General features: G+C 44.2%; 1 protein-coding gene across 7 annotated transcripts in view; it reads left to right on the top strand.

Moving 5' to 3' along the window:
• The window catches only part of ODF2L (outer dense fiber of sperm tails 2 like), a 319,588-nt gene extending 303,790 nt beyond the window's left edge, over positions 1 to 15,798 (top strand). For all 7 annotated transcript variants that reach the window (XM_086954112.1, XM_086954108.1, XM_086954099.1 and 4 more), the window contains one exon: positions 15,574 to 15,798. In XM_086954112.1, coding sequence (XP_086810238.1) covers positions 15,574 to 15,702 — 129 coding nt within the window. In that variant the 3' untranslated portion in view covers positions 15,703 to 15,798. The remainder of the gene's footprint in view (positions 1 to 15,573) is intronic.
• The last annotated feature ends 11,959 nt before the right edge of the window (positions 15,799 to 27,757 follow it).

Genomic DNA, 27,757 nt, shown 5'->3' with positions numbered 1-27,757 from the left:
TTTGTCAAGGGAATATCTGTAAATGATCATAAAGTATACCACTCAGTATACAGGAGCAAGACCATCGAAATCATTATTGCATAATGGCTCCACGTTAAACAACCAAAAACTTGTGAAAGGGTGATGCCCGTGAACCGATAATCAAAAAAGACTGTGTATTTAAACAAGGAGTAGAGTGGTAGAGATCTAAAAAGTGCAGTCTTTTACATGCGAGCTCAGAATAAGAAGTGAACCGAATTCCACAACCAGAACCTCTAAAACAGTGTATGAACTTAATATGAATGTTAAAGGTGCAGGGTTTTTCAAGCAAGATCAGCAATTAGTGCTCATACCGCAAATGTGGTTATTTGCAGTTTAACATGTCGGGGTTAAACAAATAGCGTGATAGCATAACGACTATAGCATGTGCTTGCAGGATCAGAACTAGTGATCATACCGCGAATGTAGTTATGTGTTGTTAGCGACGTCAAGTTTAAAAAGTAGCGTGTTATCATAGTGACTTTAGCGTGCGCTTACAGCAAATTTTAATAAACCGCTAATAAACAAAGCAAATACAGACTTACTGGTGTATGAAAGATAGTATCCCGCTAAGCAAATGTGGTTCGGGCAAGAGTTTACGCGATGAAACGCGGATGTGAATTTTAAAAAAACGTGGCTTGCAGTCGATGTAGGACTAGAGTCAACAATGAACATAAACAAAAGACTTCCGCTCTGTTATAAATAGTCTGCTTACTAAATTAAATCCATACATTCACAAAAAACGTAAGCGAATAATAAACAGAGTGTACTAACCAAAATGAATGATAAAAGAGTCTGAGTAAATGTAAGATAACTAGGTAAATCAAAACAACTCAGGAGAAAAGGATAAATAGGAGAGAGAGAGAGATAAAAAAAGGAGATTCAGGTGAGAAAAGAAACGTAGGTGAGAAAAGGTTAATTCACAGAATATTCAGAAAAAGCTAATAGAGCGGTTGAATCACAGCTCTGAGAAGATGTGTAGTTCATGTCATAGATAACATAGGAATTCAATCTGCTAATTCATCCCATTTGGCTTTAAAGAGTTCAACAAGAACATCCAATAGTTTTTTTGTTGTCGGATATAATGGTGGTTAGTTCTTCCTTCATATCTTTCAATGATTTCAAGGACGCAAAACTTCAACTGACTGATATTATGCCTGGCTTCGATGAAATGAGTTGCCACAGTGGATTTCAATTGTCTGGTTCTAATGTTACTTTTGTGTTCATTTAATCTCACCTTGACTTTTCTTTCTGTTTGACCAACGTATACCTTGCCGCACGGGCATTTCAATAGATATACAACATTAGCGGTATTGCACGTAGCAGTCACTTTCAATTTGATGTTGTACCATTTCATAGGATGTGAGATGCTTGATCCGGTTAATACATTATTACAAGTATTGTAATTCCAGCAAGGGATAGTTCCTTTGTAAACCATGGTACTGTTTTGACTTGTGTTCTTTAATAATTTCCCCAAAATGTTTTCCTCAGGTGTATGCAAAGATAGGTTTATGGTCGAATATATTGTTGAAATCCTGTTCTAGCTTGAGTATTGGCCAGTGACGTCTGATGTTTTTTTTGTAAATTTGTGTTGGTTTTTCTTGTGGTCTTAATAATTCTAGTCTAGTAATAGATTGACTACGCTGTTGAGCTTGTGTAAGTACTTTTTCTGGATAGTTGTGAGCCTTAAATCGCTGTATCATGTGTTCCATCTGTTCTTCTCTGTTATCCGGTTCAGACCAACACAAAATCTTTGTCTTTTTTTGATTATAAGTTCAAGGGCATCACCCTTTTACAAGTTTTAGGGAATGTTTAATGATTCTCTGTAGTAAGTATTGATGAAAATAACAAGTTGGGGTCAGCCGCGGCCCGTGTAGGGAGTTCGGTGGGACAGGGAGGTGGTGCGGGGGCGGAACAGGATGGGGGGTGGTAAACAACAGAATATGGATAATTGCAGGTAAGTAAACAATTTAATAAATAAAACGTATTTCGTAGCGTGCGCTGCATCGCATTTTGATTGAACTAACAAGGAGAAAAGGAGAAAGTTATTCTATTGTGGTAATTGAGGTTACTTCTAGTTTGAGGAACGTAAGAAACAAAAATGTAAGGTATTTGGAGGTTTTTTTTATTTTAAGATGAGAGTAGGGGGTGGTGGTATGAGCTGGGTTAGGCAAAATGGAGAAGCATCCATTCAGAGTAACAGAGGTTCAATAGGAATATGAAGAATGCATAAAGAGGCAAGGGAGGAGGAAACTGGAGCACTGAGATAATACATGTAGCTTTCAGCTAGCAAAGGGACATTGAAGCAATGCCTCCGGATTAGCAAGGTACTTTGTGACCAGAAAGGAATTCCCAACTTACAAAATCACCAGAGGTTTTAAAGGGTGGTGCAGTCATCCTGAGGTGACTCCCTCTAGCTCGATGAGATGAAGGAGAATGAATAAGAAGTCAAATCTGGCCCCAATCCACTCTGGCACTCTTAAAAATTGCTCAAATCTATACCACAAGAACAAAAACTATAGGAATAAGTAATGGCTTCACATTCCCTCTCACAGAAAGAGACTTGGATAGATTTCAATATTTTAGCCATATGTCAAGGGTTGTTTACTTCTACTTCTAGTTTACGTATGTTTTGCAGAGTATATTAGAGCCTTACATTAAGCCTATTGGAAATGTTTCTTTGATAATGAATAACTTTTGTGGCTGATTGGAATTTCAGCAGTGTCAATCTAAGCGTTTCCTGTTCCACTGTGTTCCTGTAGACTATTGTCATGTGTGCCAACCCATTTTTGCCTATGGACTTCTTCCCTGAGTTCTTTCTTGTTAAGTCTTGGCTTCAGACAGCTTAAGCTGTCTGTTGGCCTGACCTACTGTTTCCAAAATAAACAGAGAGTTAGGTTCAGGTCAACCCCTTGCTCATGATTGGTGAGCTTTGTATTATCTCACTTGCCTGCTTCTGATTCGTTCATTTAGCCCCCTGCTTTTGTGTTTTTCCACCCAGGAGCATTTCAGTCGTGTATTGTTCTGATTGGTTGACTTGCATGCTTTCACGGCCGATGTTGCTTGCATTTTAGGAACTACTTTTTTCTTTCACTTTCAGTAATCCATGGGAATGGATATGCTTTCTCCTTCTGTGCTGCTCCCCTGCCTCGCATTCTATCACCTCCAACTCATTTGCTGCTTTTTTTACCCCCTCCTGACTTAGTTTATTTATTTAATTTAGATAGCTTATGTGTTGTGGACTCTTTTCACCCTTTCAAGCTTAGTTAATTTTTTTATTTAATGCATTTGTTAAGAATAGCTCCTCTGTGGAGCTATACCCCTTAGGGCTCGCTTCGTGGTGGCATTTACTAACCGCCCCTTCTGTAGCCTATCTTTTTGTAGTACATGTATTTAATAATTTATTGCAGGGCCTGGCAACTGCAATTTGCTGCTTGGCTGATTGTTTATCAAACTGCACTTTCCATCACATTTCATTTGTTTTTATTTTATCACTTCAAGGTGAGCTGGAATATTAAATAAAAAACAAAAAAAGAGGCAGACGTACTGTCATGCCTGTTTTAGATAGAGATTCCAAAGTAATTGCAACATGCGTTGTCTTGTATTATAGCCTTTCTAGGGAGCTTGTGAAATGGTTTATAATGCTCAGTCTACCAATGCCTTCATCAGGTATGCTTTTGACCGAATTACCCAGACACACAATTTGTTTTCTGTCTATAAATTCGCAAGACATAAGCCAAGATGTTGATATTTGGATTGAATAACTAATTGGCAAAATCTGTTCCATTAATGTCACTTCATTAAATTTTAACCAACCCAATCTGATAGAGACTTCTAACTGCTAATTTCTAACCTTAGAATATTCCCCAGGTGTCCTGGATCCGGAAACCTTTCGATCAGTACCTCTGCACGTTGGTAGGTGGAGTCGATCAGCTCTCTATCTGTGGCATCTGTACCAGAAGTGACATGCGCTGTGCCTTTATGGGCACCACCATAGGTACCTCGAGAATGTGCGTATGCTCTCGAGCACACATGGCCTTTCACTTGCGCTTACCTCCCAAACCGCACACATCACCAAGAGACCACTGGACAGCTACATACATAAATATAACTCATTAGCAGTCCAAAAAAATAAATGTCTTTCATGGCCAAATGCAAAGAGCAGTGGCGATACTTTTGCAAGGCCAATCAAAAGCGCTGCTGTTCTACCACAGTCCATAACATCGGAGAGCTTGAGACTTCTACACTTGCTACTTGGTCTTCTAATGTAGGGGGCCTGTCAGGATTGTGCAAAGAGCATTTGTGGTTATGATCAAAGTTGCCGACTTTGGTATCAAGGAAACAGGTTTGAATCCTGGCTAGAATGAACTTTGTTATTTTGCATTGGGCCCCCACAAAGCTTCGGAAAGGCCTTCATAATACCTACAAATTTGCATTCAGATAATTGAGCTTCTAATCTTCTAGTCTGCGACTGTCCCAGTTGCAATCCTCTACATTGGGATACCAGGTCCAGGGAGTCTCTATTCATTCTGGTGGCTCTGTTTGGGGCACTGCAATCATGCTGTAATTTTAGGGCTACCAGAACAGTAATCCCAGGGGCCTCTGGGAAATATAGAAAGCTAACTCAAACTGCACTTACAACTCACCCTCCTCTTCCAGTAAGATTGAGGTCGGGAGACAAGCAGTGTTAACCCCCATAAAAAGTTTCTGAAAAATGTTGCCAAGCAGTGCATTTTTACATCCTTTAACTCCGGGCAATAGGTAATCGTTTGCGATGACCAAATAGTAAAAAAAAATGTATTCGCTATTTGGTAATCTCATACACCAATGTACAAATGTGTCTTGGACACATTCTGTCATTCCCAGTGGGTCGCAAATAGACTTGCCTCATGAATATTAATGAGTAATTCTGCAACCCATTGAGAGGTGCAAAAATCACAGGGGTGGTGGCCTGCGGGGTCAGCAGACCATGATGTCTGTGATTGCTTTTAAATAAAGCAATTTGTTTTAAAAACAAATTAGCGTGTTTTCCTTAAGGGAAAACAGAATGTGTTTAAAAAAATAAGTTTCATTTTTTAAGAGTAGGCAGTGGTCCGTGGGCCCACTCTTTGCTTTAAAAAATGTTTTTACAAACATTCACACAGGGGAAGGGGTCCTTTGGGGACCTCTGCCCATTTGCAAATGGGTTACCACCAACTTGAAGTTGGTGGTAAATGAAATGAAATGAAATGAAAAGAACATTTATAAAGCGCATGGCTACCAGAAGGCCTCCCAGCGCTAGGCATGACTAGTGATCAGATGGAACAGCATAATTTAGTGGAACAGGAAGGTTTTGAGTTGGTTCGGGAAGGCAAGATGACCAGTCTCTTTCTGGAGGTGGAGGGGCAGAGCGTTCGAAAGCCTACCGGCATTCAGGAAGAAAAGTCTGCAGCCACTTCTGGCTCGTTTGATTTTAGGGGTGTCGATTAGGTGAAATTCATCCGAGCAATTGTTTTGCACCCGCATTTCAGTTGCTAAACATTCTTGCATACCACTGTGATTCGTTATTAGGCAAAGACGCCTTGAACACGCCACTTCCTAATACTGAATCACAATCTTAATTGCGATTCGATGCTAGGTTACCGGATCACAATTTGACCTTCGTACATTTCAGAATGCATTTTTGCATTTGCAAACGCCTCAATACTGCGAATTTGGGGCATTTGCAAACGTAAAAAGGCTTTCTACATCTGGCCCCTAATTGCCAAGTGCCTATAAGCAATGTGTGTGTCTTTGTGTAATGTAGTATTTACTTAATTAAAGGTGCCCCAAAGCCAATAGTCCTTCTTCAGGCTACATAAAATTGAAAAAAAATATTCACTGGCAGCAGCGCCATTTAGGGGCAGGCACAACGTGCATTGTCCATGGCTTTTTTTTATTGTGGTGGAAGTGCCCTGCTTTTCCAAAAATCTGATGTACTAAAGAAAAATGCTACTGCAGGTCTTGTTCAATAAATACACTTTCTTGAATATTGAAGGCAAGTTTATCATATTCAAGAATATGGTTTGTTGAATCATTTACATTCCAAATATGTTCAAGGCACATACACAGGCTCTTGGAGTCAGAGCCAACTCTTTGCTCAGCCCTCTGTTAATTTCTTGGCATGACCACCTCCTTTCCCAGGTGCTCATTCAGCTAGGTTGCTTTATTCTGGGGCCAGTGAATGAAAAAAGCTCAAAGCTGCAGCACAGATCACAGAAGCTGCTGATGTGCTAAACCATTTTTTTAAACATGTATGGAAATTTAAAGCTGGGCAGAAACACAAATAAGAGCGCAACCCTTTCCAAATCATACTGTTTACATATGCTCCTATTAGAACTAGAGGAGTTAAGGAAATGGATGGCTCTGTTAGGCTGTACATGCTGATCTTAGAACATTATGCTCATTTTTGCGAAATCATTATGAAACCACTACAAAGAACTAATTGATCTGTGATATTCAGTGCTGGAATTAGGAAAAATGTATACAGTGAACTCATAAATAGGTGGTGAGGGCATGGCAACAGAAAGGGGGTGCAGTCAAAAAGAATGGAGTCATGAAAACCTGAGTCTCGCTGTCAACGTAAAAAAAATCTGTTTCTAAAACATCTGCTGCAAAGAAATTGGCAACAAGGATAAACATGATCATAAATCTGTAGAGCTTAATTGGTCACAAAGGCTGCATTTTAAATATGTAATGAGCTTAAGGCACCCTCTGCGGAGATATTTGTGTGCCCAACGCATCTCAAGCATAATATTAATTGAATGATAACTCTGGTGGTTAATTCAGTTGCTGGAGGGATCTGAGTTTTGTCTGCTTACAGTTTTGATTCATAACGTTGCATAAATTGTAAGTGTGTCTTCTCCAAAGCACTCTGTGTAACATGCAGATCACAGATTTTTATTTAATGTTGATGGCTTCTTGCTTTTGACACAGATCCTTTTATTAGTTGCAGTTCATAAATTGCAGTCCTAATATAGCACAGTGTGCTATGAAATTGCATCAACATGCTGCTTGCGCACTGCAAGCCATGAGTTTAGAACCTTAATATTTTCTTTCTCAATTGTTCATTTAAGGCTGCTAAAAGGGATTCTATGTCAGGGCCTGAAGGCGAGGATTATGCCAACACTTTCTTCATTTATTAAATAGCAGCCTTTTATAAACATAAAAACTACATTTCCCATCATTCATGAGGAAATGGAAAAATCACAATAACAACTCTCCAATCATGCATGGCCCAGCGTGGCCCATCTCAACCTCTGTCCACCTGTCCTCATCCTCTTTCTTCGTTGCTGCAGCCAAATTTAAGTCGGGGACATTGGCACCCGCTCTTGATCTTAGAATGATCTTCCAATAACCTGCTTTATTGTGGTATTTCTGTATTGCAATGGTTTTTTTGCCTTCTTTTGTAGGTTTGCTGCACTGCGGCTGTGGGAGCGCTTTTTGCTCCTTTTGTGACTGCTCATGGATATTCACGGAGCTGCGAGGGCTGTTGAGTGGCAGTCCTCCGACTGCTATAGGTCACGGGTTCACGTCATGACTCACTGGAGTGCTCTGACTATCCCTGGAGCGTGACCTGGCAACGCTATGGCCATTTGACTCTTTGCCAGGGCTGAGTGTTCCCCGATCATGTGGGTCTATGAGTTTCAGGGTGCCCCCACAGCCTAGAGTCTGAACACCCCAGTGGGGTCGGTTGTAGTTGGTTTCCCGTATGGCATTTGAAAGCCCCCTGTGGCTGTATTGGCTCGCTTTTCCAACTTCAGTATTGTGACCGCTGCCCTGGGGTCAGTAGCAATAGATTAAGCCTATGACAAGTTCGCATTGGGTGAAGGGCCTCGGACCCAGGCCAATTTAATTGGCCAGTAAAATCAAGGCTGGAGTGGTGTCCTGCAGGTGCAGCCTTCCCACATAGTGTAGCTGCTTACGCCCAAACAATTGCTTGAGTGTTCCCCCAGTCCATAACTCCCCACAATAAATATGCCTCCCTAAGGAGCTACTTACCGCCATTTGATGAGTACAGTGCAGCAGTACAATGACACCTACGCCAAGGAAGAGGAGGTAGCCTAATTTCCAGTGTCGTATGAGTTTTGTGAGGCAGTAGATGCCTCAATCCACAGAGCGGTCTCAGATGCAGTAGCTCCTTTTGGAAGAAATTGCTTGAATAAGCACAAAAGTGTTTCCAACCCCTCCCTTCGAGGGAAGACCTACCTGGGCCTTCAGCACCCCTACCACTTAGGCTGCCTGTGCTCCATGAGAATCTTTGTAAGTGCTGAGGGGAATTCGCAGGTGCTACCCTACAATCCCCTACCCCTTCTTCCTTACCTGCCTCCAACAAATTCCCAGCAGGATCTGCTGGCAAGTCAGATGAAAAATGGCCTTGGAGGCCGCAGAGTAACCCCTTGAGGACAGAACCTCCCGCGAGCACCCCTAAAGGTGTGGAGTCTGACATGCTAAATCCTGAGGCCCTCGTGCACCCCAGATCAGCGGAGTGGACTCCGGCTGCGAAGGTCGCCACATATGTGACGGGGAGGCTATGTAAACCTTGGATCTGGAAAACCGTAATCTCAAAGGGTCTGTATGCCCCAGACTATCCCGGCAGATAAATTGCAGCTACACTGGAGATGGACTCCAAAATGGCCATATTCTTGGCTGAATATGTTCGGGATCCCTAAAAGGACATTGACCACTCCTTGTGGTTATGCCAGGATAAGCTGTCAGACTTGACGAGGTCATTGTCAAAATTTCTTGACATGGCCAAGGATACTACAACATTGTGTTCCCTTATATCCCCAGAGGTTCCCTCTAGTTGGGCTCAACGGGCAATGGTGTTCTTAGGAAACGCAAACTGCGCCATCTCTACGGAGAGGCGCTGATCTCTCCCCCATGAAATAGACTGTAAGTTAGGAGATCTGGTGACCTCTGAGGCAGCGCATGTGGTACACTGTGGGTTTTTTGGTTAGCCATTTATCAAGGGGGTCGGGCAGTTTGTCTCCGTATTTAATTTGCTTACTAAAGAGCAGTCCTCGATCAAATGCATCTTCACCCCTCAGGCTCTTATCCACGGGGAGGTTAAGGAATTCCTGGCGAAATTGGCTATTTCCCGGTCTGCCCCTCATCCTTCCGGGTCCCTCAGCAACATTTTTTGTGTAGGGAAACAAGATGGGGTCACGCCCAGTGATAAATCTACAGGAGTTCAACGAGTGGCTGGTTTCCAACCACTTCAAGATGAAGGGAATCCATCTTCTCCTAGACCTACTCCGTCCCAATGATTGGCTGGTGCGCTTGGATCTGAAGGATATACCCGCCACATCCTCGTTACTACTATTTTAATAGGAGTCCCAGACCTTTGAATTCAACTGCCTGTGTTTCGGCCTCTCCTCCACTCCATGGCGCTTCACCAAGGTGCTCAAGCCCGTGGTCGAATTTCTAAGGGTATGCTAGTCTATTTAGACAATATACTCATCATAGACCAATTCTCTCCGGCTCTGAACTAGCATCTGCAGAGTGTGGTGCATCCCCTCCTGCCCCTCAGCTTTATCATCAATTGAGAGAAGTTGGCTGTTACTCCATCCCAATCTTTGATCTTCTTGGGGTTTGTGATCAACTTGTGGACTCCACCTTGAGCTTATCGTCCAGAAAAATGTGTCATGAGGTGCGCCGAAATCTCGCAAGGCACTTCACTTATCTCTGATAGAACGCCAGGTTAGTCTGCCATCTGTTCTCCATATAGGCCATTTTCCCAGGGCACCTTCACTTCCTTGCCCTGTAACACCTGAAGGTGTCTCACCTGCGTTGCAGCTTCACTTATTCCCAGCCCGCTTCTCTCTCTGAAGAGGTCAGGGATGAGGTACAGTGGTGGCTAACACATATGGAAGACTGGAACGAATGGGCTCTTTTCGGTTCCCAACTGTAGCTAGTAATAGAATCCAATGCCAGCGGCTCCTGCTTGGAGGCACACTGTGGGGTAATTACCACTGGAGGCGGAGGGACTGCGTCCGAGCAGACCCTGCACATCAGTTGCTTAGAGCTGATGGTGGACTCTTTAGCTGTGGGGTGTTGAACAAAAGCATGTGCCCAGTGCTGTGTACTGCTGAAAATGGACAATGTAGCAGCAGTCCGTTACATGAACCAGTTTCTGGGAACACGTCCTCGTACATGACGTCAGTGGTAGCGGAGCATCTCCTGGGCTTGGACAATTAAGTGGCAGATTGGCAATCTCATCACCTCAAGGACACAATCCTGTAGAACCTTTCCCCTTAGGTGTTTCAGGCTCTGTCGAGTTGGGGTTCTTTTACAGTGTATCTCTTTGCATCCCGGCTGGACCGTAAAATTCTGCAGTTCTTCAGTTGGAGATCGGACCCCGTAGTAATAGCAACTGATGCCTTTTTTAAAGACTGATCCACAGAGAATGGTTATGCCTTTCCACCTTTTGCGATGCTAATTAGACTCACAGTGCAGACTCGCCATCAACAAATGGACCTGGTGGTATTAGCTCTGACTTGGAGGTTGCAAGGCTGGTTTCCGGTTTTTCTGGAACTTTCTGGGGATTTTCCAATCTTTTTACTCCACAAATTCAGTAGATCCCTCCAGCTTATGGCATGGAGGATTACAGGTCATGTGGGCAAGTCCCAAGGCTTCCGCACGCAGCCGTCTCCGGCCTGGGTGGCCAATACCGTTAAACACTATCGCTTGGCCTCGATGGTTTTATTGGTGTCAGCAGTGAGATTTGGATCCCAGGAGGACAGATGTTGTCCACATCTTGAATTTTTTTACTTGTCTAGCGGAAGAAGGTCTGGCCTATAGGTCAGTCAGCACCTTCATGTCCTCAATCTCCACTGGACATGCCTACGTGGGGGGCACTCCAGTTGGTCAACATCTGTTGCTCCGGAAGCTCCTCCGTGGTATCAGGTTGTCTCTTCCCTCAGAACCAAGATACTCTATGCTTTGGGATGTCAATAAGGTGTTGAATCTCTTCCTCTCCTGGCCACGGAATAAGTATCTTTCTCGGAAGCAGTTATCTGCAAAGCTGGCTAGGTTGCTGTGCTTGGTCTACTGCCGCCGGGTCTTGGGTGTCCAAACTCTAGACATTATCTGGTTGCACTTTAACCCGTTGAGGGGGTCTCCTTCCATGTGTTCCATAGGCTGAAGTGCAACTCCAGAATTTTCTCGTATCTAGCCTTCTCAGGTTCCCCTAAACTGGCTGTTGTTTGCTGTGTCAAACAATATGAATCAGTAACTTGGGAGCTCTGGCCCCATGGGGAAATGCAGCTGCTTATTGCCCTTTGTAAACTTCAAAGAGCTATCTCCCCTCCTACTATTGTGCAATGGTTTTGCTGGTCCATGCAAGAGACCAATATTGACACAAAGGTGTTCGGAACTCATTCCACCAGGGGCTGTGGCGCCAAAGGTGTTTGCCCTTGGGACTTATATGGAGTATATTATGAATGCAGGCTGTTTTACGGATTTAACCTTTAAAAGGTTTTACTTCAAACCAGTCTCCTCCATTGTGATCCTGGTAGTTGACTAGCTTTAAACTGGCATAATCTTTGCCTCCGGGTCCAGGCCTAGAAAGAAAAGTGCGGTACAAAAGGGGGTGGTGATGGACGGAGCATCTGAACCAATCAAACACTCACACCCAGTCAACAGATCTTGGTTTAATCCATCGCTGTTCTTTAGCCCACTCTGCCACCCCAGTTAAGACATGGCTATATACAAATCAGTCTGACCCTGTACCCCGACAAGTGCAGGCGGACGGAGGCTGAGAAGGGCCATACTGGGCCATAATTGGACAGTTGTTACTGTGGTTTTTCATTTCCCCATGAAAGATGGGAAATATAGTTTGTGTTTGTAAACAGCTGCTGCTTAATAAATGAAGAAAGTGTTGGCATAATCCTCGCCTCCATGTCCTTAATAGAATTTAAACTTTCCTTTACGATTGCTAGGAAATGTTTAATTCTTTGTGTAGTAATAAAGTCTTAAAACTCTGTGTTTTGGGTTGTCTGTAGTTATATTTTAAATCCGGACTTTTTGGTTCTCTCAGCTATGCATTCTTAACACAAAGTGTCTACCTTCTTACAGTACATGCTATGCATTAATAACTAACAGTGTCTACCTTGTACAGTACATGCATATAGCTTATATACAAAGGGTGCACCAAGTCAAAAACCTGTACTTGACTTATAAAGTGATAAGCTGTGTGCCTTTGTTTCCTCTTGATTGCATCAGGTACTAGGCTCCATGTGGCTCTCAGTCTAGATCATTATTGAACAAAAGGAGGTCTGAAGGTCCTTTAAATTAGGCTTTAGTGTTTGGCCTAACTGGGATTGTAAATAAGAAGTCTCCTTCTCTGCTTTCAGGTTCCTGCTGGGAAAGGAAAGGAGACCACCTGTGGGCGCTGCTCAATGTTTAATGGTGTCTCAAGTTACACTGTGAAAGATTTCAGCATATTTCACTAGGTCCAACCTGGATCCCAGTTATGGCTTCATAATAGCAGTCTCATTCTTCTGACTGCTTGGACCAATCCTGATAAATAAAATCTTATAATGGTGCACCCTTCTTAGTCATGTCCTTTTTTTAAACCTGGGATGTAGGTGCCACAAGAGTAAACAATTCAGGTCATGATGGTTTTTCTACGTCGCACAACTGTCTCAAGACCCCATTAAGTAGAGCTTTATGTGTGAAGTACCCCAGTTTTCCGTTTTGTTGTAGACCAGAATTTGGAGTCCTTATTGCAACAGATTTATATTGCTAAGCGCAGCGCTTGCTAGAATATCCATTTCCTTTGTGCACATAGACTTGACCACAGCGCACAGAGGTCTTTCACTGCTGCACACAAAGGAAAAAAATTAGAGGCAATGTTGGGCGCCATCCGAGCCTGCTGACCTAATGTATTTTCTTTCCACTCCAGCCAGCGCAGATCTGGAGTGAGGTACTCCTGTCTGCCTTTTCAAAAACATTTTTCGACAACTTTTTTCAAGAGTTTGTCTCCCAGTGTGTGTAGGAATGTCTTCCCAAAAAATTATGGTGTTAAAACCATGTGGCTCCCATTACAGATAGATATCTGTGACAGACCCCCATCTGGTTTCTTTGTGGCTTGGAGCCAGACGACGACTCCAAAACTAGTGAAAATGGCTGCACCATGAAACCCCATGCTTTGAGAGGGCCACCTGCACAATCTTCCAGGTCCCTGCCACGAGGAAGGTCCTGGGTCCGTTCGCGGAGTAGTTCCAGGTGCTAGTCATCGCACTTGAAGTCATAGAGTAAGTCCTGGAGGAAGTTGAAGCACTCTTCAGCTTCACCACACTGGTTCAATTCATCAGATGAAGCATGGTAACAATGTCACTCCAGGCCCTGATCCCAAAAGAATCCTGCTTCTCGGTTTGTTCCATGTCTCCCTGAGTTTCATGGAGCCCCATGCACCTAATCTTTGTGTTGGCCGACCCCCCTGGAGCGCTTTGAGTCCCCCACCACTGGATTTCTGCTGGCGGGTCCGCCCTCTGCACCAGTCAGGCTCCCTGGATCCGTTTTTGAATCCAGAATGACTCCTGGTGTGAGACTGCAACCTTCCCCGGAGGTCATTCCAGTGATGTTGTTTCTGGCGCCGCTGACTGCCCATGGTGGCACTGACCCCCTAATCATACCCAAGTCCGTAACAGAGCTAAATCTACTATGACGCCAGCCAGAACTCGACCTTCTGAGTCGGGAGCCAGATCCTGCATTTTTGACTGACCTCAGGAGCAATATGATTGGGGAGAAGATGAGGATCCTTATGAATAATCCAACCCCCTTGATGAGACTGAAGACAAGTGGTATAAGGAACTGGTGGATGACTGTGTTCGGGCCACCTTCCCAGACACAAGCCTGGTCTCTCCTCCTAGTATGGCTATGAGGAAGGAGCCTCACTTGGTTTGGTGTTGACTGTTTAGGATGGCAGCTGAAGTCCTGGATCTTGCCTTCGGTGGCGGTCAAGGCAAGCGCTTTCACCGATGTGCTTTAACCGGGAGTCATCCCCTCAGAACCTCCCCTCCCTTTTAACAAAGTCCTCACTAATGTCGTGCTTTGGGCCTTAGGGAAACCCCTTCACAGTGGTGTCTGTACACAGAACAGTTGCCCGCCACCATAACCCTACACTTCGGTACCCAGCACCCCACCCCTGGAATCTGTTTGTCCTGGTCTCCTTATCCAAGATCAACCCTAGTACGTTTCCAACCAAAGCACCGGATAGGAAATTTAAGGGACTGGGCATTTGTTTTAAGAGAATGTTCCTTTGCACGGCAGTCTGTGAACACCCATGGGCCTTTTGGACTGGCACACCCATACGGTTTGTGATTAGATTGTCCAAGTGATGAATACGGTCTTGGCGGAGGCCCGAGCCATACTGACACATTGCCAATGAAGAGATTAACAAAGTTCACTACAGAATGGATATGACCTACTCGGTAGGCAGAGCGATTGTGCCGTCATTGGCACTCAGACTCCATGTCTGATTGAGATCTGCTGCCTTTTGGGGGGATGACCAGGCATCCCTTATGGACATGCCTTTCAAGGGTGCCAACTTTTTAAGCCACAAGACCGTTTTAGTGCTGGAGGGCATTAAGGACAACCAGGCCATTTCCACGTCCGCGGCCCCACGCCAACCCTAGGTCCGTGGCCCCACGCCAACCCCAGGTCCGTGGCCCCACGCCAACCCCATTTGGAAATGTTGCCCAGTATCTTATGCTGATGTACTTCAAGTGTTGGTCGTCTGTGCCAAGATCTGCCTTAAAATAGAGGAAAGAATGATTCATAATAAGCTCTCATTGGCTGTTATTTTTAAAGATTATTCAGCAAGTCTTAATCATATCTCCCCAAAGAAACTCTAGAATCAATTACTTAGGAAATGAAAGTCAATATCCAAGCAGAATTTTGACAAATAGATTTTGGAAATGATGTTTTATCAGTGATTTAAAGGTGAACTTCAAATTGAAAATAAAGTGAATTCTCAAGCAAGAAAGCAGTATTTGACTGGTCTATTTTAAAAAAGTACAATCTCAGTCTGTAATGTATATGTCGTTATTTGCATTGTGGTTATGTGATTAACATAGGTTGCCTCTTTCCTTCTAGCTGTAACTTAGTAAAGTAATCTTCTACATATTTGAGCAATAAGGTGTTTAGCCAAATTCAAAATGTTACTTGTTACTCCCTTCTCATCAGTTGACTTTATTTGGCCTTATAAGGACCTTTTGTCACATGAGGATAATTGATGAGTTGTTTGCCATAGGGCGTACTGCAATTGAGAAACCTAGCCAGTCTGATCCAAACTGAATTTGTCTTTACCTTTGCTCTTCCTGAAGTGAGTTTATCATCGTCACACTTTTTTTTGAGTGACAGTATCACTGTTACAAAAGAGCACTATATTGCCCATCTTTACCTTATAAATTCCATAAAAATATTTTGATTGTTTAAGTTTATGTCAATTCATATCTACTTTCTATTTTGTGTTTTATATAACTGATTAACTTACCAATCGGCTTACCTCCAAACATTTTTTTTTTACAGTCTGAAAAACATTATGAATTGCGTTTAAGAGGATTGAAATATAGCCTCGAACAAACAGAAACCAAAAACCAGAACATCCAGAATTATGTGCAGTTGCTGAAGACATCTTACTCAACAATGTTTGGCTGAAGTTGTATATAAAATGTTTTTTAACACGTACACTGTTTTTAATGAATTTATTTCTTAGGTTTCTATATTTAAACTAATAAAAGAACCAGGCTGAAACTACTGGACAGTGGTATTGTTTTCTAGGAAACAGACGCCATTCTGGAGAGTGTCACAGATATTGATATAAGATGCCTATCTTTGTCTCAGTGCTGTAAGGTGAGGAGAACCACCGATCTCCCCAAACAAATGCTGGCCTAAGCCAACTACACATGTAAAGGAAAATCCTCAGCACACGAAAGTCATGTCACAATGATTATCACAGTGCAGAATGTGAGCACAAATTTAATAAAATACAGTAATTCTTGTTCTTTTCCTTTATTCCTTAGATCTTCAAACAGCCGACACGTGTTTCGTCGCTTACATGGGAAATTGTCCCGCAACTTTTACAAAAACAAATAGGAGGAGCAATGTATCACCTGATGTATTATTGGGTGTATATAACAGTCTTACAAACTCACCCAGTATTAGGTGAAAAAATAATCTCTGTAAATCAGTTTGAACATGCACAAGGTGTCAAATCCAAGATAATCTCATTATGATGTCCCGTTTGACCTTACCAGGAAATGGAAGGCGAGGGACCCACCGCATTTGCGGGCTTGGAGGTACTCACTTTTGGCGTGGGCTAAAGCAGGAGGGATTGCAATTTTACGGGAGGAAACATTGGGACTTCGGAAGACGCACATAGCTGCCAAATGGGAAGAAATACTTCAACCCCTGATACGTGATGGGAGGGAAGACTCAGAGGGGCCGCAGTGAGGGGGAAGGGACATCTTGACGGGGGAAATGCTCTGATGGCGGGTGGATGTGGTGGCTGGTGGGGGTGCGCATGCCACCTGGCAGTTAGGATACGCCTTGGCACGGATGACAGAGGGGGATATGAGCCGGGGGGACGTGGGCCGGGGGGGAGGGATAGGGTGCGACACACTCGCCTGAACACCGAAGTGTATGGCGGCTGCTAGTTCCGATCTTTTGTTGGTTGTTTTTTTCTCTCTGTTTATAACATATGTTCACTTGCCTACAATTATATGTTATGTAAAGAGACTGTACTAAGAGAAACGGGAACCATGTCTCTGCATGACGGTTGTTATCCGTGCAAACTTTGTATCACCTGTCATGACTTCACTCACAAACACATTTGTGACATCATCATGTGTATGTTTGACGCATGCTGATCAGTAACTGTGAGGTTTACATTATGCAAACGTATGGTTCACTGTATGGTCAACTTGATGTGATGCAGATTATCTCTCATGTTGTTGTAATCTTAAAAGTAAATAAAAACTGATTAAAAAAAAATAAGATAAATGATGTCTCGTTTGACGTAAAGGGTACAAAATTGTACCCAATTAACCAAAAGCAAAGATGGAATGAGAAACAAAATAGGAAAGTGATGAAAACAAATCTGTGTAGAAGCTATTACGAAATTAGTGAGAGACAAGTGAATCCATGAGGTGTAAATGATGTTTTCTGGTGAAGAAGAAGATTATGGCTCTGTGATGGTGAAGGGTGTTAAGATCTATATAGCCCAAACTAGTGGTGGCAGAAGTGCGCGATAAATACCTAAGTCTTCTTTATGCATATCCCTGTAAATGAACAACAAAGGCCAATGAATAAGTGCCCCACAATGCCCAAAAGTTGTATTGTTAGCAATTTATCTTGTAGAGGATTATGTGTGTTTTGACATCGTAAACAATTTAATGGAATCCCACAATAGAATCTAATTCCACATTAAGACTTGAGGAGTCATGACAGTTGATGCGCTCAGTTATAATTCGAATACTTCACGTTTAAGATATGGAGCCCGAAATTTGAAGCCTCAAAGCACACATAGGCAGAGTCATTTCTAGAACAATGAAGGCTCTCTATACAATTCCGCGATTAACAAGAACTGCACGTTTATACTTGGATAATATGAGTTTTCATTGCGCACATGCCAATTATGAGACTCTAGCCCCTAGATAAATTGCTAGCGATACATCTTTTGAACATTGTTGGACATGTTGCATAATAACCAGTTAGTTTACGAAACTAGACGGCATGATGCTAATGTGATTTCATCGTTATAGCACTTGTCTGAGACTTTTTTGGCAATTTCTGCTTTAGAACTTGGGACTGTGTGATACACTTGGACCTCTTGGATACATACACAAATATAGAGGACGTCGCTAGAAACAGAAACCCCTTTGTTGGTTGGAAGTATCACCACAATATAAGTAGGTGATGAGAATTTAAATAATTTTTAGACTTTTCTCACCGTGAGACTTGCGGATTGAACTACTTATTCATTGGCCTTTGTTGTTCATTTACAGGGATTTACATAAAGAAGACTTAGGTATTTATTGCGCACTTCCGCCAACCCTGGGCTATATAGGTCTTAACTCCCTTCACTTTCACAGAGCCATAATCTTCTTCTTCACCAGAAAACAGCATTTACACCTCTTGGATTGACTTGTCTCTCACTAATTTTCGGAATAGCTTCTACACAGATTTGTTTTAATCACTTTTCCTATTTTGTTTCTCATTCCATCTTTGCTTTTGGTTAATTAGGTACAATGTTGTATCCTTTACGTCAAACGGGACATCATAATGAGAATATCTTGGATTTGACACCTTGTGCATGTTTAAACTGATTTACCGAGATTCACTTTTCACCTAATACTGGGTGAGTTTGTAAGACTTTTATATACACCTAATAATACATACATCAGGTGATACATTGCTCATCCTGTCTGTTTTTGTGCAGCCTTGATAAAGTCGCGGGACGATTTCCCATGTAAGTGACAAAACATGTGTCAGCTGTTTGAAGATCTAAGGAATAAAGGAAAAGAACAAGAATTACTATATTGTATTGAATTTGTGCTCATATTCTGCACTGTGATAATCATTGTGACATGACTTTAGTGTGCTTAGGATTTCCTATTAATAAAAGAACCAAATGTTTCGAAATACAATACCTCTGACCTGTTCATCAAAAGTAAATATAATAGTCGGTGAAAGTGAATGAAGTTGGTGAGGTATGGTGGTAACCTTGTTGTGAGTAACTTTTCTTCCTATATCAATATAAAAAATCACTATATGCAAATGTGGCTACATTAACAAGTTTAACTATTATCCACCTCAAAATTACTTCTTTCATCAGTCTTCAAAAAATAGAAGGCAGAGTCATCCTCTGTGGTTTCCCACTGTGATCATACTGTGCACTACAGGATGTAGGTAACCTAGGTAAATTAAATTTGTTATGCAGGGGCACATTTCTTTTGCCAAATTCAACATTCTAATATTTGTCCCCATAACTGTTTACAATACTCACAAAAGTATGATCTTTATTTTTTTATGAGGTTTGAATTTTCTTTATCATGTCCAATATTGAGACATAAACGTTTTTATTTTCTATTTTATTTATTGTGCTTAACATTCTTGCTTTCTGTTTGTTTTAATATCAAAGAAGGCAGCCTAAATTACCACCCTATTGATGATTGTTTGTACGGAGCACATCTAGCCTTTAAGAAATGAACCTAGGGTGCTTGAAGGTACAAATAAAAAGCACTGCTTAGTTGTTAGGTCTCGCCTGCGTTGCAGCGAATGTGCTGCTCGCTGGCAAGACATTTTGTGAGAGAGGGATTTCAGAAAAGGGCTTTAAGCCTTGCCCCTCATTTCCATTGGCTGGCGTCACCCTTTATGCTAAACGGTGGCCTGTCATTTGAAATTACCTGTTTGCGTTGCCTCCCTTTCGCCTTTTGGTCTGCCACTTCCGGACTGGATCGCCTGCTTCGCGGCTGTCATGAAGCAGTTTCTTATCGCAAGGAGGCATGTTATATAAACAAGCCCTGCGATCCAGTCAGGATGGGCCGTCCCAAAAGGAGACGGGGCTCCGCGTGTTTATTTTTGCATTGTGCTTTCACTTTAAAGTGAAAGCGCGATGCACATAAACAGCGGGAATGGCAAGCACTTGGTTTTCTTATTTAAACTTCTCTCAAACGTCACCCTAGCATCAGTCTGGGGTTACCCCAGGAGATGGTAAAGTGAATACAACTCACGTAAGTATGAACAATACTCACTCAACCTTAATAAACTCGGTCTCGCGAGGAGATGCAGCTCTTAAAGGGCCTGGTTTGCAAAAGAGGGGTAGAATGAATCTCCAAAAACGAGCCCCTCTGCTCATCTACAAACATCTGCTGAGCCACGTGCCAAGTGTCTGCACACACATGAAGTGCCCTAGAAGTGATGGGGACATGTCGCCATCATAGGTGTACAAAGTCCCAGAGACATCAAATAAACCATAGCCGTGGCCGTGGTTGTTCGGACCGGTGACCCAAGGCTGGGTGCCCAGGGCTGGCTTATATGGGGATGGGGGGCCAAGTGCAAGAGAGGTAGCGGGCCCCTTGACCACCCTTTCCCTTCACACACCGTTCTGTGTGTCCCTCTTCCTCACAGCATTATTCCCTCCTCAAACCACATGCCCCCGTTCCTCACAGCACTTGTATTTACTTTATTCCCTTTTTATAGGCATAGCGTTGCAGAGCTTTTCACAGAACGGCATCCCTTCCTCACACTATATGCACGACACCACTCCCCTTTTCACTACGTGCCTCTCCTTCACACATCCAACTCTCACATCACATGTGCGTTTTTCCCTCTCACTCACCTTGCCTACATTCTAGCGCCTTTCTAACTAACCCCACAACCTTGATGTTACGTGCCTCGTGCTTGCACACATTTCCCCTACACGCCCCCCACGCTAGTCATATCTCACCTTAGTTCCTCACCTCGCTCGCCCCAAGCCCCTCTCCTCAAACCCTCACCTCATGTGACACCCCGCACCCTGCTTCAAGCATCTGCGCCCGAACCCCATCACCTCGCAAAGCTCACACTGTCGCACACGTCACATCTCACTTTAGCTCCCAACCTTCCTTGTGCTCTCGAACATGTCCTTCATACATCAAATCTCACTCTAGCCTCTCACATATCTCATCCTACCTCCCTAGGACTCTCCCCCTGCCCCCACCTTCACATGACATCTCACACTAGCACCCTCACACACTACTGATCCCCTCACACGTCACATATCTCAGACCAGCTCCCTCACACACCTCTGCCACCTCACATGTCACATCTCACTATAGCTCCCTCACACACCATGCCCCCTCACATCTCCCCTAATCTCGCCCTTGTTTATGATCCCTTCACCTCCGAGCCCTCTCCACACACCCTTCGCATCACGTGTGACACATCAACTCCTGAGCCGCCTCCAGCTCCTCTCTCCCTCAAGGCCCCATCATTCCCGCCCTCCCCTCCACGCACGCACACGCAGAAACTCAGAGATGGAGGGAACAACCTTCCATATGGGGAGATGCAGCAAAAGAGCAGGGAAGGAATATACTGGCAGAAGAGAGGAATTAAGACTCAGGCAGCTGGGCCCTCGGCCTACAGGGGCAGGAGGGCGGTGGTGAGGGGGCAGGAGAGTGCGACCTTATAGAGGGGTGAGCGAGAAGGGGGGATATACTTGGAAAAGAGAGAAATAAATAACAGTCAGCTGGGCCTGGTGCAGAGGCTCACACAGGGAGGGAGGGAACAACATTTCGATGGGGTTATGGGTAGGGAGGGAAAAAACAAGGAGAAAGAAACAAGGGTAAGAGCCATTTGCAATGCAATAGGTCTCGCATTTACGCCCTTTTTAGCTATTGGCATTGCCGTTTGCAATGTCAATAGCTCAGACTCGCGTATATGCGAGACCTATTGCATTGCAAATGCTTTTTTAAATACACGTTTATATCAAAGGCAGTTATGGACTTGGGGAAGTCAATTTCCTCCCATGACTAGACTTCTCCGTACCTGCGACAGATGGTTCTCTCAAGGCCTCCTCTCAAATGCCAACGAGTTCTGTATACCTGATGCAAATAATAAGCAAGGGCTGAATAAAGTTTAAATACCGGAGGGTAAGGCTTGTATTTTTATTTTTTCACAAACTAAAAGAAAATATTACAGTATCATTTTGGGATAGCTGCAAAATGTGCGGTTTCAAATCTTTCCCCTGTGTCTAAGACCCTGAAGTGATGGAACTCATGTGAGGTGTCCCTTTAGTCCCTAACCGACCAGCAGAGAAGTGAAATGATTTTAATAGAGTCCTAACCTCACTCAATTCTCTGAAGCTTGCTACACAGCAAAGAAACCCTAAAGAACTTTAGACACAGTCAGCCAAGCATATGTAACGGAGGCCTACTGTGCAGGGAACGGCTCGCTTTTGAAATAATATCCATAACAATATTTACCGTGTTTAAAGAGCGCAAGAAAAGACTGTAATATTCGTGTATTGGAACCGCCGAAAACCACTCGACCACTCGTCCCACTCTGGACAAAAGCCATCTCATTGTTGCGATACTGACCTTAGGCAAACTTGTGGCCGTTCTGGGCTCTCTCTCTGAGCTGCCTTTCAATCCCCCTCCCAACCTCATCAGCATCAGTAAACGACAATTCACCCCGTTATTATTTGAATGTCTCTAGTTCCATTTGAAGTTTAAATCCTATACACAAGAACGGAAACAGAAGAAACAACGAGCAAATGCAAGCACTCAAAATGCAAGACAGACGCCACGTTTACTCGGCCGGGAAGTTTAGGTTGGCGTGATGAGTTGTTTTTCTGTTCACTTAGTTTGCACAATAGTCTATCTGTCCAGCAGTGATCAGGAAATGAAGGTGCACATTCCTTTTCTGCTGTTAGAAGGAAGTGGCTTTCAGGATAGTTCCTTCACACTATGGAACTGAAAGAAACCTTTCTCTTTAAATTGTGGAACAAAAGGGGCGCTGTTCCACCAGTGCGCGTGTATTCACTTCACGTCGACACCCAGCCCAGTCAAAGGGACCACTTTACCAAACTATTTTACTCTTTTAGTATAGATGACCAATAATTTCATGACTGTACCTCTAAGTATGTTGACATAAAAAACGTAAAATAACTGTTGAAAAATGTTTTACAACTTTTCGCCTTTACCTTTACTCATGCTGTTAGTAGTATTACAGAATTTTAACTTGAACATGCTGGGAGTGGGGTCTTCGGGTTTTGTTCACATGGTGAAAGAAATCTGTAGTTATTGATCAACCAACGTGTTGGTTAAATTTAAAATACATTTCTAGGCAACCCACATTTTAATTGTTGGTATAATGGACTGCTGTTTGCGTTCCCCCCCTGCCTTAAATTGGACTTCATTTATTTTTACTCCTTCTATAAAACACACGGTACGTCATTGCAGGGGCGTTTTGGGGCTAGAGAAACCAAACTGATCGGTGTTTGTTTCCCCGGAAGGGCGGGTGTTCAAGGCTAAGTGAAATAGTTATACAGTGCTGGCTGTCAGGAGCCAGAACGAAACGCACAAGGAATATGTGGTGCGTTTTTTTCAAATTAACTAGCAAATGAGCTGCAACATTTTGAATTTGTGCGGGCAGGTTGTTGAATTGACTAAAACCTCCAGTTTTTTTCTTTTTTCCAGAGACCAGGTTTGAGTAAACGTTTATTGCCAGATGTCTTACTGCAACTAGAACGAAGGAGCTTCCTTTGAGATGGTGCAGTTCAAAGAAGCAGTAGTTCACTGCGCTAAGGACCTTTGGTCGGAAATAAGAAGTTTGTGCCTTCTTTTTCCACTCCTTAGACATAGTGTACAATGTACAGGTGCATATTTCGAGGCTTCCAATGTGAAGGAGGAAACGAAATCCGTGGCAGGCACTATAACAGGTTAGTGTGGGCTTCACCGACCCCCGAGGTCAACATTTGGGTGGGAGTATGGATGATTTCCTGCAACAGTGTAGAAGTGTGGCTCAATGATTAGAGCGGCACACCCTGATGCAGAGGTCTAGCCCGGGGCCAGGGTTCAATTCCCCGCCTCAGCGGGACTTGGGCTCAAAATTTCCACGGACCTGACAATTCTCGCCTCAGTGCCTACTCTAATCATGGAGTCCCACTCTGCAACTCTGGGCAATAGCTTGCTTAATCTCCACAACGGCCCCCACAACGCTAAGGATGCCTGGCCTCCACTTTGGGGGTGCCCAGGAGTGGACGCCTCACAGGGAAAGCCAGGATGGGTTCCACAGCGGTATTCGTACAAGCGCCTTGAGACGCTTGCGGGTGAGTAGTGCGCTATACAAGTATAAATTTACATTTACACCCTTCCCTGGTTCCTCCTACCACCAAGACGTTGACTCTCCAGGAATTCTCACCTGAGAGGAGGTCGTGGCTGGTCCTTGCCCACCTTCAAAGGCAGGCTGGATCTAACTGCAGTGAAAGATGGAACAGCAGTTCAAGAGCATTCTTTGTAATTTGTCTCCATGGATTTCATAGTGAAGGGTAAATATATACACAAAAAAACTCATCGCAGAAGCAGTAGGTGAGGGACCCCTGAAACTATTACAATCAAATTCATCAATCCCAGTAGTCATCACTGATTTGGAAACCCTGCCCATCTCTATAACCATTGACCAGCGAGTCTTGAGTTTCTTCTCAATATACATAACCCCCACCCTCATCAATTTTTAGTGAGACTTGCAGTGCATTCCAAAGAATTAGCAGTTGATAAGCAGAACTTGATCCTTCTTGGAAATCTAAATCTATGGATAGAGTTCCCTGCTAAGACTCATAAATTACCTGGTTGTCCTAAACATGAAGCAGCTGAATCATGAACCCACCCATGTAGCATTACATTTACTTAGCCAGTTGTATTTGCATGTGATATGATTCTCCAGTATTCAATCTTTCATAGATTCACATGCTTGTATCTTCCCCGTCGTCATGGTGGGAGTCTCCCGGTAAATAATAATCATAGCAGTAGAAGAAAAAACTGCCTGAAACCATAGAGTAGAGAAACCAGAGGGTAACCTCTCCTCCTCATTATGTGGCCCAAACTACAGCCAATCAGCAAACAGCCCCAGCCTACACCATTCCCAGCAGAGCCACCATACCTCAGATTTCTAACCGCCTTCGTGTGAGAAGGAGTCTCCCTGAGCTCTGCTCAGTTTTTTCTCTCTCTTCACTGAACTTTTGACCTTTGTCAGCTGGATTCAGGTACTGTTTTTTCTTGTTGGAATTACTTCAGTCACGATGTCTGAAAGCTCTAAGAAGAGTCTTTTCAGAGCTTGCAGATCCTGTGGCAAGGCCAGACTTTTTTCTGAGGATCCTCACAAGGAATGCTTGTACTGCCTGTACCCCAAGCATATCCCTAAGGACTGCAAGTACTGCCAGAACTTCCCTCCCAAAACTCTGAGGGATAGGGAAGGGCGCCTCCTAATATGGCTTCAGAAAAGGAAGGTTCATGACTCCGAATCTGAAGGAGAAGCCATGGGACATTCCTCTAAGAAGTTAAGAGGGTCCTCTGAGGAAAAGGGAGATGTGAGGCAAAAAGCAGGAAAATCTAAGGAAGGTGAACCTTCTACTTCACTCCCTCCAACTCCTCTCAAGCCTTCCTCAGAAAAGAGGGCTCCGTCGTCGCTTCCGTCAACGAGATCTGTTAAAAATCCAGTCAGATCGACGACGAGATCGTCGACGACGGCGGCAAAGACCGTTCCGTCGACGATGGCGACGACGACCGTTCCGTCGACGACCAGGACCAGTCCGTCGACGACGACGACGACGACAGTCTCGATGTCGACAGCTTCGTCGACGACGATGACAACGACGACTCCGTCGACGGTGAGTGTTAAGTCTTCGTCGACGGCGAGATCTTCGTCGACGAGCATCCCGTCGACGACCCCGTCGACGGCCCCGTCGACGACCCCGTCGACGGCCCTGTCGACGGCGGATAAATCATTGAAGATGTCTTCTCCAACAAAGATAACGTCAACTTACATTTCTGTTAAAAGGATTGCTCCGTCGACGGGGGGGTTGACGAGCAGAAAAGGAGAGTTTTCAACGCCAAAGATATCACCTCTGCTACCTTCCACCATTCTAGATGGCCAGGAATCGGAGGAGGAAGGATCTTTTGGAGCGGCGTACAGTCCTTCGCAGCTCCATATTAAGCATCAGGACACTGATGAGGAAGATCAACAGGAGGACTATGCCTTCACAGACCGGCCGGTCAGGGGCCAAATGAGATATGAGTCTTTCCACCAGGCCTATCACTATGATGACGATGAGGAGGAAGTGGATACGCCTGCACGAGATGAGTCAATGTCGGTACCAATCTCTTTAATATCCGACTTAAGGAGTATGATAGACAACTATCATCGTCGTTTTCCAGAAGATAATGCTCCGGCGGCCTCTGAGAAAAGCTCTCAACCTGTTAAAGAGGCGCCTATAACTCAACCACCTCCCCCTCCTCGGAAGGAGGTTCAAAACGTAATTACAATTCGTGATGACCTGAATGAGTCGGATCATGAGGAGGAAGAAGGAGAAATTGCTCAGGACGAGGAAGTGGGAGACGAATGGAACCAATATATTGCTCCAACGTCTCCGGCGTCACCCTTGCCTCAATCAAGTTCTCCTCCAGCGGATATAGCCAGCTTTCATGACCTGATGGAGAAAGCGGCTGCAAGGTTCAAGCTTTCTATGCCAGTAAAGGAAAACGATTGCTTCCTTTATGACTTTAAGGAGTCCTCCAGGAAGTCGGTAAGAGCTATTGCTATCATTGAGCATATCTGGGAGGAAGGACTCAAATTGATGAAGAATCCAGCTTCAGTCCCAGCGTCCATACCCAGGCTGGACAAGAAGTATCGCGCTGTAGAGAAGGCTCCAGCATGCCTTATTGGACATCCTCGTCCAGACTCGGTGGTGACTCAAGCAGCCCAGAAGCGCTCCAAGAACCCGATGGCCACATGCGTGGCGCCCCCAGATAAGGAGGGCAAGAAGATGGATGGCATAGGAAAACGCTTTGCGGTGATGGCAGAGGCTTCCATCAAAGCTACCAACGCAATGGCTCTGCTGAGTCGGTTCAATAGACAGATGTGGTCGGACATCGCGCCTTTCCTGTCGCACCTTCCGGAGGACAAGAAAGAGGAGGCAACTACCATTCTTCAGGATGGAGCCAGAGCAGCGTCGGAGTCCATAGATGTGGCAATGGACATATCTTCTTTAGCTTTTCGCCAAATGGCCGGGGCGATAACCCTACGGAGGCAGGGATGGCTCAAGGCTACGTCTTTTCGGCCGGAAGTCCAGTCTAAGATATTGGATATGCCATTCGATGGAGAAAGTCTCTTTGGAAAACAGATTGATGAGGCGTTGCAGGGGATAAAAGCAGATACCGACACTGCTAGATCCTTGGGATCATTACAACAGGGCCGTTATCAGTCCTTTCGCGGTCGAGGATCCAGAGGACACTTTCAACAACAACGTTCCTCTTATCAATCTAATCGGTACCAACCGTATAACCAGCAGGGCTACCGTCAGTACCCCTCCAACCAACAATATCGGTCCTCAAACACTTCCTTCCAGCAGCAGGGAAGGAGAAAGTCCGCAGCCAGGGGAAAGCAGGACTCTGGGCGCAGACAGTGATGTTCCGCAGGCGCCTCTATTGCCGCTTCAGATCAACCAGTTCCACTACCTCTCTCAGTTTCTCCCGTATTGGCAGTCCATAACATCGGACAGATGGGTATTGGACATTATTACACAGGGTCACACCCTGGAATTCTCGCAAAAACCTCCAAATCGTCCACCCCTTTGCAGAGTTCATCAACACCTAACGGCTCTCAAAGCAGAGGTCTTATCGCTCATTCTGAAAGGAGCAATAGAGGAGGTACCACCAAACCAGCGGGGAACAGGTTTTTATTCGCACTTTTTCCTTATAAGGAAAAAGCAGTCATCGAAATGGAGACAGGTGCTGGACCTCAGAGATCTGAACACATACATAAAAAAGATTTCTTTCCGTATGCTATCCTTGCAGGAAATTCTGCTACTGCTTCGCAAAGGAGACTACATGGTCTCTCTAGACCTGCTGGAAGCATACTTCCACATTCCGATTCACGGAAAGCACAAAAAATATCTTCGATTCATGGTGGAGGGGCGCCATTACCAGTTCAGAGTTTTACCTTTCGGACTGAA

The sequence above is a fragment of the Lissotriton vulgaris genome, chromosome 1_1, assembly GCF_964263255.1.
Source record: "Lissotriton vulgaris chromosome 1_1, aLisVul1.2, whole genome shotgun sequence".
In the NCBI taxonomy this organism is placed as follows: Eukaryota; Metazoa; Chordata; class Amphibia; order Caudata; family Salamandridae; genus Lissotriton; species Lissotriton vulgaris.
This window is presented reverse-complemented; position numbering and strand designations above follow the sequence as displayed.